This window comes from Bufo gargarizans, chromosome 1 (genome assembly GCF_014858855.1).
Source record: "Bufo gargarizans isolate SCDJY-AF-19 chromosome 1, ASM1485885v1, whole genome shotgun sequence".
Lineage (NCBI taxonomy): Eukaryota > Metazoa > Chordata > Amphibia > Anura > Bufonidae > Bufo > Bufo gargarizans.
The window spans coordinates 755,254,718-755,267,220 of NC_058080.1; the positions used below are offsets into that span (position 1 = coordinate 755,254,718).

Consider the following 12,503-nt stretch of genomic DNA (forward strand, 5'->3'; position numbering starts at 1 on the left):
ACACCCCTTCTTGTTGTCTCCCATCAGCCGTACAAGTCAGCTGTCCGTGTCCACGCTGCTGGAACTATGCAAAGGACAGGCGGGGGAGCTGGCGGTGGGACGAGAGATCCTCAAATCTGGTCAGTGACGCCTCTCTGCTCAGAAATGTGACTCCCATGCATTTTTAACACGTGGCGGATAGACGAAACCCTGTTTGTTTTTCATGTGTTAATGTCCCGAGCTGCAGGGCCTGTTCCCTGCTTGCTGACGGTTTCCATGTCATGACAAATTTTTGCTGTTCAAGTCACAAAGAAGTAGCTGATGATCAGGGGTGCACCTAGCCTTTCTGCTGCCCGAGGCGGAAATTGAAACTGTGCCCCCCCTCCCCCGCCCTACTGTTAAAGGCATACTGTGATACAGTTGACCATAGAGAGATGAGCACTTCCACAATGGAGGCGCTCGTTTCCCAAGGCGCTGTCACCGCCCGCACTTGTCTCCAGTTTTGACCGCCTGAGGCAGTTGCCTCAACCTGGCCTCATTGCGAGTGCACCCCTGGTGATGATCCCCAAAAACAATGGGGGTCATTTTCCTTTTTAAGTGCAGTAATTAAATATTCAGGTCTGAAGGTGCGTTTTATGCAGCGTACATGTATGATCTGAGCTGTAATTCGCTGTCTCTTATTAGGTTCCATCGGCATCGGGGGTGTGGAGTACGTCCTAAACTGTATCCTGGCCACCCAGCCGGAGTTGAACAACTGGCAAGCACTACTGGGCCGCCTATGTCTCATCGACCGGCTGCTGCTGGAATTTCCTGCTGAATTTTACCCCCACATAATCAGTGGGGACGTTGTACAAGCCGACACCACAGTCGAGAGGTATGGGGGGGGGGTCATATGCAAAATGAACTGGTTTATTCCAGAGGTAGCAGCAGCAATCGGACCCAGACGCCGCTCTGCCACATTAGATGGCAGGGGCCCCCGGTTGGGATTTTACGTTGGGGGTCTGGTAGCTCCCAGCATCCCGGTCTTGCTCTGGATGCATCACGTCATGCTGTTGCATAGACTATACACTTGCACAGGTAGTGGGTAGATGTGCAGATTTTTGGGTGGGCAACCCTAGTTCTGACCCCCCCCCCTTTGTATTCCTGACGAGTTCTTTCTCTTCCAGGTACAGGAACCTGCTGTCCTTGCTGAATTTCGCATTGCAGTCCATTGACAATTCGCACTCAATGGTCGGAAAGCTGTCGCGCCGGGTGTTCCTGAGCGCCGCTCGGATGGTGGCGCGAGTCCCCCATGTGTACGTCAAGCTGCTGGACATGTTAAGCGCCACGAGCTCCACCCATTACAGCCGCATGCGGAGGCGGTTAATGGCCATCGCTGAAGAAATGGACATTGTGGAGGTCATTCAGCAGGGCCTGGCGGACTCGCAAACTTTCGAGAATCGCAGGGAAGCTTTCGTGCAGCCGCCTGCCCCGGCAAACTCCCCTGTAACCTCCCAAAGTAATTCCCCGGAACATACTATGCAGCTATCAGGGAAGGACCTAGGCGTCTCCAAAGCAGCTTCCGGCCCAGTGGACTTGAACGAGGCGCTAGAAGCGATGTCCTTGGGACTTCCGGTGTCCACGGCACCAACCGAACAACCAAAGCCTGCCATCCAGACAAAACGCAGACCGCTCAGTCAGTGCTTGAACTCTCCTTCCTCCTCTCAGCCCCATTCCTTGTTCCAGACCTTGCCTTCCCCTTCTTCCATCCCGTCTGGGACAGCTGGCCCTGTCTCTGACGTCGCCAAGCCCAAACCTCAAGCTTTTGCCCCCTGTAAACTTTCCTCCGCTTCCCCTCAGACTCTGAGGAAATTTTCTCTTCAGATACAGAAGAACCACTCAGGGGGGAAAGAACACGAAAAACTCTCCCCCGTCTTCACCCAAGCGAGACCTTTACCATCTCACCAGATACACAGGCCAAAACCCTCCCGGCCCACGCCCGAGGACATGGGCAAAGCGGGAGAATCTCCGAAAGGCAATATGACTCTGGAACTAAATGTTTCCCACTGTGACAATAGTGGTGGTAGTAGTACCAATGCTGTTATACCTAGTGACGACACTGTGTTCACCCCCGTGGAGGAGAAGAGCCGCCTGGATGCTAACACCGAGCTCAACTCCAGCATGGAAGACTTATTGGAAGCGTCCATGCCGGCCTGTGACGGCACAGTCACCTTCAAGTCTGAGGTCGCGGTGCTGTCACCTGAGCGGGCCGAGGTCGATAACACCTACAAGGAGGATGTCAGCCATAATCAGAAGTGCAAAGAGAAAATGGAGGCCGAGGAGGAGGAGGCGCTGGCCATTGTGCTGGCCATGTCCGCTTCTCAGGATGCTCTGCCAGTCGTGCCCCAGCTGCAGGTGGAGAACGGGGAGGACATCATCATCATCCAGCAGGATGTAAGTTCACTCCATTCTGGCGGCAGTGGGTCCACAAGTTAAGTCACCCCCTCCCTTTTATGGCCCAAAGCCTGTGAGCTTCAGACCTCCACATGACGCCAATGTGGTGACCTTTTTAACTAGTGGAGGTCGGACCTCACAGACCATCACCAGTGGTATCTTCAGGGTCTGATGTGTGTGCTGACATTACATTGGGAGGGGGACGTTTGGACTCTGAGGTTAAATTTGTTGGTGTGTGCTTCAAATGTAAAGCTCCGACCTGTGCTGCCGTGTACCATAGAGCAGGGGTGCACAACCGGGGGTCCGCAAAGCCAAGAGTTCCTGCCCCCGTCCTGAGGGACAGAAACATAGCTGATTGTGTTTCTGCCTGGGGCGCCGCATAGTGCCGGATTACAGGAGCTGGTCGGGTCCCCGACTGTCAGGTGACAGATCAGGGATTCTGCCTTCTCAAATGGGTGAGTGCTATGTAGTTTGAGCACGTGATCGCCGGGTGTCTCGGGGGCAGGGAGCGCAGAGCTGCAGTCAGTAGAACCTCATCAGCTCTGCTTTTCAAAGCCCCCACAGGAGGCTGGTTTCCCCTGTAATTGGGGCTCCTTTGGATGTTTCAGTTACTGTGCAAAAAAAAAACACAATAACAAAATAAAAAATATAATAAAATGCAAAAGAATATAAAAAATAATAAGGCTACTTTCACACTAGCGTTTTAGTTTTCTGGTATTGAGATCCGTCATAGGGGCTCAATACCGGAAAAAAAACGCCTATGTTTTTTCCCTATTCACTGTCAACGGGGACAAAACTGAACAGAACGGAGCGCTCCAAAATGTATTCCGTTCTGTTTAGTTGCATTCCCAGACCGGAGAGAAAACTGCAACATGTTGTATTTTGCTTTGCGTCCTGGGATGCGGAGCAAGACGGATCCGGCATGACCCACAATGCAAGTCGATGGGGACGAAACCCTTTTTCTCTGACACAATAGAAAACTGATCCGTCCCCCTATTGACTTTCAATTGAGTTCATGACTGATCCGTCTTTAAGGATAATACAACCGGATCCGTTCATACCAGATGCAGGCGGTTGTATTATCGGTAACGGAAGCGTTTTTGCTGAACCCTGCCGGATCCAGCAGGAACGCTAGTGTGAAAGTAGCCTAAAAAAAAGGAGTGCAAAAAAAAAAAGTCAGTCTCCCAGAGGTCTCTTAAAGACCTCTTTGGGGACATTATTATGTGGCAAAAATATATTAAAAAAATAATAAAAGAAATTATGTGGCAAAAATGTATTAAAAATAAAATTAAAAAAGTAATAAAGCAATTATAACAAAAAATAAAATAATAACATAAAAGTAAAATGGAAAAAGTTCAAAATAAAAAAAAATCCTGTCCGTGTCCTCCAAAGGTCTTTGTATCTAGCAGAAATATGTAAAAAATCATGTTAAAGTACACGGTGGGTAGCATGGTCCTTCCTTGTGATAAGCTGACAGGCAGTTCCTCAGGGGAGGGGTTATCCTGGTTAGAAGACCAGCAACCAAGTGCATTTATTAAAAGTACTTTCCCTGAGACCTCGTTCCCTAGCAGAATTTGACCAGCTGGTGTCTCGCCCCTTTGCTGTGTACACAGTGTATTGTCCGTCTACAAGGTATTGTTAAGTTCATGTAATGGCGAGACGGCCTCCGCAGATTTTAAAACCCGTAGCGTGTCAATTTTATTTCATTTTTACCGACCGGATTTTCTCCATTCACTTCAATTCGGAGAGTAAAATCCACACATAAATCCTGAACGTATGCATTTACCTTCATGCAGCTTATTCTGGGAAGAGGTGTCAACAGCCCCTCGTTGGTCCCGGGCTCCGTAGCTACAATTAAGAAAGGCATTTTGCTGCGGGCAGACGGGTTATCCCCGTCATCGGAAATCAGCAATGATCCCCCCCCCCCATTGTGAAGTCAGTGGAGGAATTGCACAGTATTATGCGGATGGAGGCGATCATAGCACAAACTGACAACCGTTTAGAGGAATACGATGCCATATGGCAACCCTGGAAGACTTTTGTAGAGTCCACCGCATTTGGGGACTTGATCCTCTCAGTAATCCCTTAGAGGCCGGGCAATCTGAGATGGCAGGTTTATATGGCCGGCATCACCCTCCTTCTCCCATGTCTTTCAGTTTTCCCTTTATTTACAGTTTTATTATCTTTGTTTCTTATATGTTTTTAACTTCATTGTGGGTATGAGTTTTACCTTACGTTTCGAGACCTTTTAACGACGGCCGTCGGGTATTGAATGGAAGAGACAGACGTCCCCTGGAGGTCTATAAACGGGGGCGTCAGATATAGCGACCATAGCGGTTTCAGGATCAGAGACAAAGTAGCAGACGTCCTGGAATATGTCCTACATATTATATAATGTCATTTGCTTTAACAGTGCCGAAAGTAGATGGAATGTTTATATATTGTACGATTCAATAAAAAGTTCCAACATAAAAACAAAGTTAAAAAAGGTAAAAAATGAATAATAAAATACATAAAAGAAAAAAAAACACACAAACCAAAAACTATACATATTATATAACAAAACTACTGACACAAAATAGGGAGCTAATAATAATTTATTTTGGTGTCAGTTTGCATATTAGTAGCTCGAAAAAAATGGCGTTTTGAAAAGGTTTTCTACAGTCCCCCCCCCCCCCCCCCCCCCCAAATAAAACTTAAAAAAATGTATTCTCAAGCCCTATGTGTCGCGTAAAAAAAGTTTGCAAAAATTATTCTGGTATTCAAAAAAGTTGCAACTGTTTGAACCACCACATGCGCTAAATCACAAAAAGTGTCTGGTTGTGGTCAGTGAGCGCGCTCCCCGCTAGTAAGGGAAAGGGCTTACTGGTTATTACGTGGCGCCTGTAACTGGGGGGCCGGAGGCGCCGTCCGCTGCCGTGAAGGAAGGCGCTGATTTATGATTAAGAGGCAGGAAGGAAGGGAAATGTCGCCACTTAAGAGGGTTTTTCCGGTAAGAATTATATTTTTTTTAGCAAGTTCCCACAGCATGGCCCCTGAAACCGAAGCGTTATATTCCCGCCCCCGCTGTCTCCATCTTCCGGTCCCTGCGCTGTTTACATCTGGCTGGCTGTGGACACGATCACATGCTCTGCTCCAGCCAATGACTGGCTTCAGAGGTGAAACGCTGCGTGTGGCCACATCACTGCTGAAGACAGTCATTGGCTGGAGAGGAACATGTGACCGTGTCTGCAGCCAGCCAGATGGAAACAGTGCGGAGCGGCGGGCAGCAGGTGTACGAATCTTCGGTTTTAGGGGCCAAGCTGCAGGAGCTTTTACTGGCAAATCCCTTTAAGCCTTATTACACTGGACGATATTCGGGGCAACTACTGGGAACAAGTCTCCATAGATACGCTCATTCCTGGTATCTGGCGGTGTAATCAGCCGATAAATGAGCAATCGCTCGTTTGTCGTCTGATTTGCATATTTTATCAGGATGAAATATGTACGATAATCGTCAGCACGTCTCCCTGTGTAATCAGGAATGTGCTGCCGATAATGAGGGACCAGTGGGAAGAATGACTGCTAGTGATCATTCCTCCCCAGTCACTTTGCATCAGGCCGATGTAAACGAGCGCAGATCGGCGTTTTTTATTCTTTTTTGTGGCCCCTTTTGATGGAGCAATGTGACCCTCAGACCAAAAAAGGTTGTGCACCCCTGATGTAGAGCAAGATAAGTCACCCATAGGTGCCGCACTGACTCCGACTAGAGGAAAGTGCAGTGGGTGTTTTTTGGGCACTGTTTACGGCATAGTGTGGTCATTTTGAGATGCGGCAATTCCTATTATGTTTATTTTTATTATGAGGGTAGGGAGTGATTAGAATTTTTTTTGTCTATTCTTTAAACTTATTTTTTTTAACTTTTTTCTTTAAGCCCCCTAGAGGGCTTTAATATGCAGTTTTCTGATTACTCATACCTTACATTGCAATGAATGATGAATTCGCTGTGTTCCCATGGAGTCCTGACACCTGCTGGCCATTATAAGAACTACAGCTGTAATAGCATGTGTTTCTTCAGAGAGACCCAGGCTATAGAAAACAATGAATGGCTCCCCTGATCACTGCATGTAGGAAGTGTTCAGGCCCTGGGAGCGCAATCTCTTGGGGAAGCCCCTCAGATGCGGTGAACTCACCTGAGGGGTTAAATGTCTGTGATCGGTGTTATCGCCAATCACAGACATCCACCATCCATGTACAGCAGCTGTCAGGAAGAGGTTAATACAGCGCTCCCTACCTGCAGAATGAAACCTGTGACAACCAATATGGCTACTTCTGCAGCGCTCACAGGGGTTGTCATTCAGGTTTCCTACCTCCCTTAGACGTGGGTATAACTAGGCCAAAAGCTAGCTGACGGCATATGGGAGCTGTGATGGCGGCCATGTTGTCCCTCACATTGCAGCCCCAAAAATAAGCTGGTGTGGCTAATCCATCTGGTGCCCGAAGGGCCACATTGTCTTACAGCGCCGTCCATTACACAGCCTTTGTTTTTAGCATCCAGTACTACTACTCCCAGCAGATCTGACAGAATTGTCAATTTGAATGTGATCAGAGTCTTACGCTGTGACGTTCTCCTGACAGACTCCAGAGACGTTGCCCGGGCATACCAAAGCAAAGAACCACTATCGGGAAGAGGCGGAGTGGCTGAAGGGCCAGCAGATCGGACTGGGGGCGTTCTCCTCCTGCTACCAGGCTCAGGATGTGGGGACGGGCACCCTAATGGCTGTAAAACAGGTGAGAGATGGTGCCCGTACATAGCGGGTTGTGTTATGGGGTTTGGTACAGCGCTGTCCCCAGCAGGGTTATACCTATACGTAAAGGGGCATGTTCCTGGGGTATCGTACATTGCTGTGCTTGGCAGATGTGTGCCTGTACATAGAGGGTTGTACTCTGGGGCTGGGTATAGCGGTGTGCCCGGCTGATCTGTGCCTGTACATAGAGGGTTGTGTTCTGGGTTCTGGTACAGCGTTGTGCCCGTACATAGAGGGTTGTGTTCTGGGTTCTGGTACAGCGTTGTGCCCGTACATAGAGGCTTGTGTTCTGGGGTCTGGTACAGCGTTGTGCCCGCACATAGAGGGTTGTGTTCCGGGGTCCGGTACAGCGCTGTGCCTGCACATAGAGGGTTGTGTTCTGGGGTCCGGTACAGCGCTGTGCCTGTACATAGAGGGTTGTGTTCTGGGCTCCGGTACAGCGCTGTGCCCGTACATAGAGGGTTGTGTTCTGGGGTCCGGTACAGCGCTGTGCCCGTATATAGAGGGTTGTGTTCTGGGGTCCGGTACAGCGCTGTGCCCGTACATAGAGGGTTGTGTTCTGGGGTCTGGTACAGCGCTGTGCCTGTACATAGAGGGTTGTGTTCTGGGGTCCGGTACAGCGCTGTGCCTGTACATAGAGGGTTGTGTTCTGGGGTCCGGTACAGCGCTGTGTCTGTACATAGAGGGTTGTGTTCTGGGGTCCGGTACAGCGCTGTGCCTGTACATAGAGGGTTGTGTTCTGGGGTCCGGTACAGCGCTGTGCCCGTACATAGAGGGTTGTGTTCTGGGGTCCGGTACAGCGCTGTGCCTGTACATAGAGGGTGGTGTTCTGGGGTTTGGTACAGCGTTGTGCCTGTACATAGAGGGTTGTGTTCTGGGGTCCGGTACAGCGTTGTGCCTGCACATAGAGGGTTGTGTTCTGGGGTCCGGTACAGCGCTGTGTCTGTACATAGAGGGTTGTGTTCTGGGGTCCGGTACAGCGCTGTGCCTGTACATAGAGGGTTGTGTTCTGGGGTCCGGCACAGCGCTGTGCCCGGTCAGGGGTATGGACATGTTTACATGGTCTGTTAGGAGCACACTAGCCTACTAGTATGGTATATTGAAAACATGGCGGCTTCACCTTGTAATCTGTTTCGTCTGCCGCCCGCCAGGTAACCTACGTCAGGAATACGTCCACCGAGCAGGGAGAAGTGGTGGAGGCGCTGCGTGAGGAGATCCGCATGATGAACCACCTCTCTCACCCCAATATCATACGGATGATGGGGGCCACCTGTGAGAAGAACAACTACAACCTCTTTGTGGAGTGGATGGCAGGTAACGGCGGTCAGCGCCCCTTCCTCCGGGATGTATTGATCTGCGGGCGTTCCCTTCATCCTCTGTTCATTTTTCAGGTGGTTCTGTCGCTCATCTGCTGAGTAAATATGGCGCCTTCAAGGAATCCGTGGTCATCAACTACACGGAGCAGCTTCTGCGGGGCCTGGCGTATCTGCACGAGAATCAGATCATCCACAGAGACATTAAAGGTGAAGTGCAGGGATGATGGGGGCTGTAGTCACCGATCGCAGCCATGCGCAGTAATAATACATTGCATGGCCTTCTGTATTAATCTACCCTCTGCTTTGCCTTCTACAGGTGCCAACCTACTGATCGACAGCACTGGACAGCGGCTGCGCATCGCTGATTTTGGAGCAGCCGCCAGACTGGCCTCGAAGGGCACTGGCGCTGGCGAATTTCAGGGGCAGCTGCTGGGGACGATTGCATTCATGGCACCAGAGGTATGGTAGAGACGTCGGTGCGCTGCGGTCTGGACGCGAGATCGGCGCCACGCGTTTCACAATGTCGCTGTTTTTCCCAGGTGCTGAGGGGTCAGCAGTACGGGCGGAGCTGTGACGTCTGGAGCGTCGGCTGCAGCATCATAGAAATGTCCTGCGCCAAACCTCCTTGGAACGCGGAGAAGCACTCCAACCACCTCGCCCTCATCTTCAAGGTAGGACATTCTGCTTTGGAACAGGTGTAGATGCAGTATAAAGCATGGTGGAGGGGTGGAGCATTTTCAGGCCACAGCTGAGCTGGAGTGATAGAAGACCAGATGCCGCTTCTGCTCGTTGACCTCCCCTGGTGACCTTTTTGTGTGTTTACAGATCGCGAGTGCGACAACCGCCCCCACCATCCCGGCTCATCTCTCGCCCGGTTTACGGGATGTGACCCTCCGCTGCCTGGAACTTCAGCCTCAGGACCGACCCCCATCCCGAGAGCTACTGAAACACCCGGTCTTCAGGACCAAGTGGTAGAAAAGCCGAGAGACGGATGTCTTAAAACATGCTACTGATAGCGGGGGAGGGGCTCCCGATATACTGCCCCGCCCCCTGCCACAGACAATACCCGTGTGTTGTGTAGCCGCTCCGTGCCTCCGGAGCTGCGGCCCCGCGTTTAGGGGTTTCGCCTGTCGCTTCAGAGTCGAGGTTTTCTTCTCTTCTTTCCCCTCTATTTATTTTCTGAAAATTGCAAAAAAACTTAAAAAAATTATAAAATCAATGGCGCGTTAGATGGGCGTGACCGCGGTGCAGGGGCGACCCCCGCGAGATGCGGCCATAGCGAGAATGCAATGTGTAAATACACTGTACAACACCCGACAACCTGCTCACTCCCTCCTTTCATGTTTGATACGTTTTTATATCATAAGGTAATTGTCATTTCATGTGTTTGTTGGGACAGAAATTTTATTTTTTATTTTTATTTTTCATTTTTCTGTTGCAAATTTATTTCCCTGTCGGAAGAGTAACCTGGAAACAATAAAGCTGAATTGGGTCGTGCGGAACCTCAGGTTCTTATCATGGCGCTCCACTTGTGGCCTGATAAGCAAATTGGTATCCCCCATGCTTTACCCTGCAGCTCACCCAATTGACATTGGCTCCGCCCCATTTGATGAAGCCAGCACGGCGATCATTTGATCGCCACTGCTCCGGCTTCTCTAACCGCTGTGATCAGCTCGAACCCCCAGGGATCGAAACTGTGCCACGGCGGCCATCGCTCATACTGGCCCCGCCCCTGACCTGACCTCCATGTACCCTAAACAGGGTATTGGTGATCTCGACGATCGTCGTGATTATTTGGTCTTCACAGAGACCAGCACGGCCTGGAATAGGTCTCCTGACGCAGGCTGCTTCTCTGCCCCTTCCCCATGCTTTACCCTGCAGCTCATCTCATTCAGATTGGCTGCTGAGTTTTAAGGACTTCCTTGCTGCCTGACCAGTGTTCGATTTACATGGCGCCACATGTACAGGACCGGTTACAGAAGGATCTGTCTGGGAGACGATGGGGGTGGTGGTTCTGTGTGACGCTCGGCTTAGTTTCCAGGTTGCTCCGCTGACAGGGAACCTTTAGTGCGCATCTTATTCCTTGCATCTTAGTTAGGACGGGGTTAACTTCATATCCTTGTGTCCGCTGATTCTAGTAATATGGACGACGGATCCATCTCGAACCAAATCCAAATGTTTGTGACTTGACTATGATCTTTTTTTATTTTATTTAATTTTTATTTTTTTCTGTTTTTAATTGGCCAACTTGCTGCTGGTTTCCTTCTGTGATACACGAGGATCGTAATCCAGTGACTGGTATTAGCCAGGGTTGGAAAGACGACTTCTTATGAATACAGCGCCGCCCCTGTCCGCAGGTTGTGTGCGGTATTGCAGTTTTGTTCACGTGAATGGAGCTGAGCTGCAATACCAGACATGACCTGTGAAGGGGGGGGGGGCGCTACTTTATGGGAACCGTTTTTTCTTCACACACTGCAAAAGGTGCCAGACGTTACCTGCGGCAGCTTGTCTCCCTCTCCCCCTGCCACCTGTGTTTCTGGGTGGGGGGGGGCGTCTGTCACATCTAAAGCGGCAGGGATGAGCAACCTTCGGCACCCCAGCTGTTGTGAAACTACAACTCCCAGCATGCTCCTTCCACTTGTGTGGGAGTTTAGAGAACAGCTGATGGGAGATGTAGTTTCACAACACCTGGAGGTGCCGGTTGGCGGTTGCGGACCCCTGAGATAGAGGGATGTACACAGCTCCACTCCTGCGTACTGCCGTTGGAAACCAGCGGGGGGCGTTGGCGCTCATCGTTCCGATCTATCCAATGACTTTTTTTTTTTTTTTTTTTTTATTTAATTTTTTTAACTCCTTGGAAGCCAGGTGAGGTTGTTGCACAATGAAAAAGAATCCAGTTATTCCGTAACTCAGGATCCGCTCGCGATAAGCTACTGTACGTCACAGCTGCCTCCGCCGAGGGCGCGCTGAGACGGCGTCAATGTGAATTTCACGACATCGGACATTCCTTTTCGTGCGACAGACAAGCAAATTCCAAAGAGTTAAAGTGACTGTTCCTCACTGTGAAGTCTCGTAGCTCTGCCGCTCGTACTTGACTCTCTCTGTATATATATTTGTATGTATTGCACTCTTTCCAATGTACTGGAAGACTGACGGATGTGTCGCCGCTGCCCCTCCCCCTCCCCGCACAATGGCTCAATCAGTATTACCCTGTAGATCTCTGCTCCTCGCGCTCTCCCCCCCCCCCCCCCCCCCCCCCACTGGTGTAATCAAAGCTGGACTGAGAATGGCGCCTGAGCGCGTCTTCACGTTACCTGGTACTCCTGTACATAACGCCGCCTGCTTCCTGTGATTTCAGTCTCTACTACCTCAGGTTCCTATAGATTTTTCTTCTACCAAAGTTTTTTTTTTTTTTTTACTATTTTTTTTTTTTTTTCACGAGATGATATTTGCTGTATGATTCCTAAGACTTCCAGGGCTCAAGGGCTAAAAAAATATAAAAAAAACTTTTTCTCTTAGCACCTTAACTGTGCAAGCAAAAAATAAATAAAAAAATTTTTAAAAAAAAGTTGCCGAAATCTCGGGGTGAAGAATAAATTTGGCTTCGATGTATCCAATGTTTATTTTAAAATATATCGAAATATTTTAATTATTAAAGGTGTTTTTTTTTTTCAACCCGTGATGTGATTTTATAGCATTATTTGTATGGATTTCTGGTGTTTGTTTTTTTTTTTTTTTTTTTTTTTTTTTTGGTCTTTTAGAGTAAATAAAAGTTTTGAAGAAATTGCTGCTTGATTTTCTACACGGATGATTATTGCATGTGCGGGATTAACCCTTCCACTGCCAGGGGGTGTTCACGACTGAGCCCTGACACGTGGTGGAGATGCCGCCCCGCTCTTTAGTTTTATCAGTGCCTTCGTGCAACTTTGTAACATTTTGTAAAAATTGCACTTTGTGGCTGCACGTCTGATGCTGGCGGATATTGTCA

At 49.5% G+C, this 12,503-nt stretch overlaps 1 protein-coding gene across 1 annotated transcript in view; it reads left to right on the forward strand.

The window, feature by feature from the left end:
• Positions 1–12,241, forward strand: part of MAP3K1 (mitogen-activated protein kinase kinase kinase 1) — a 36,443-nt gene extending 24,202 nt beyond the window's left edge. The window contains exons 12-20 of the mRNA XM_044276692.1: positions 28–119; positions 664–853; positions 1,146–2,412; positions 7,030–7,182; positions 8,351–8,513; positions 8,591–8,722; positions 8,832–8,974; positions 9,055–9,186; positions 9,341–12,241. Coding sequence (XP_044132627.1) covers positions 28–119; positions 664–853; positions 1,146–2,412; positions 7,030–7,182; positions 8,351–8,513; positions 8,591–8,722; positions 8,832–8,974; positions 9,055–9,186; positions 9,341–9,490 — 2,422 coding nt within the window. The 3' untranslated portion in view covers positions 9,491–12,241. The remainder of the gene's footprint in view (positions 1–27; positions 120–663; positions 854–1,145; positions 2,413–7,029; positions 7,183–8,350; positions 8,514–8,590; positions 8,723–8,831; positions 8,975–9,054; positions 9,187–9,340) is intronic.
• The last annotated feature ends 262 nt before the right edge of the window (positions 12,242–12,503 follow it).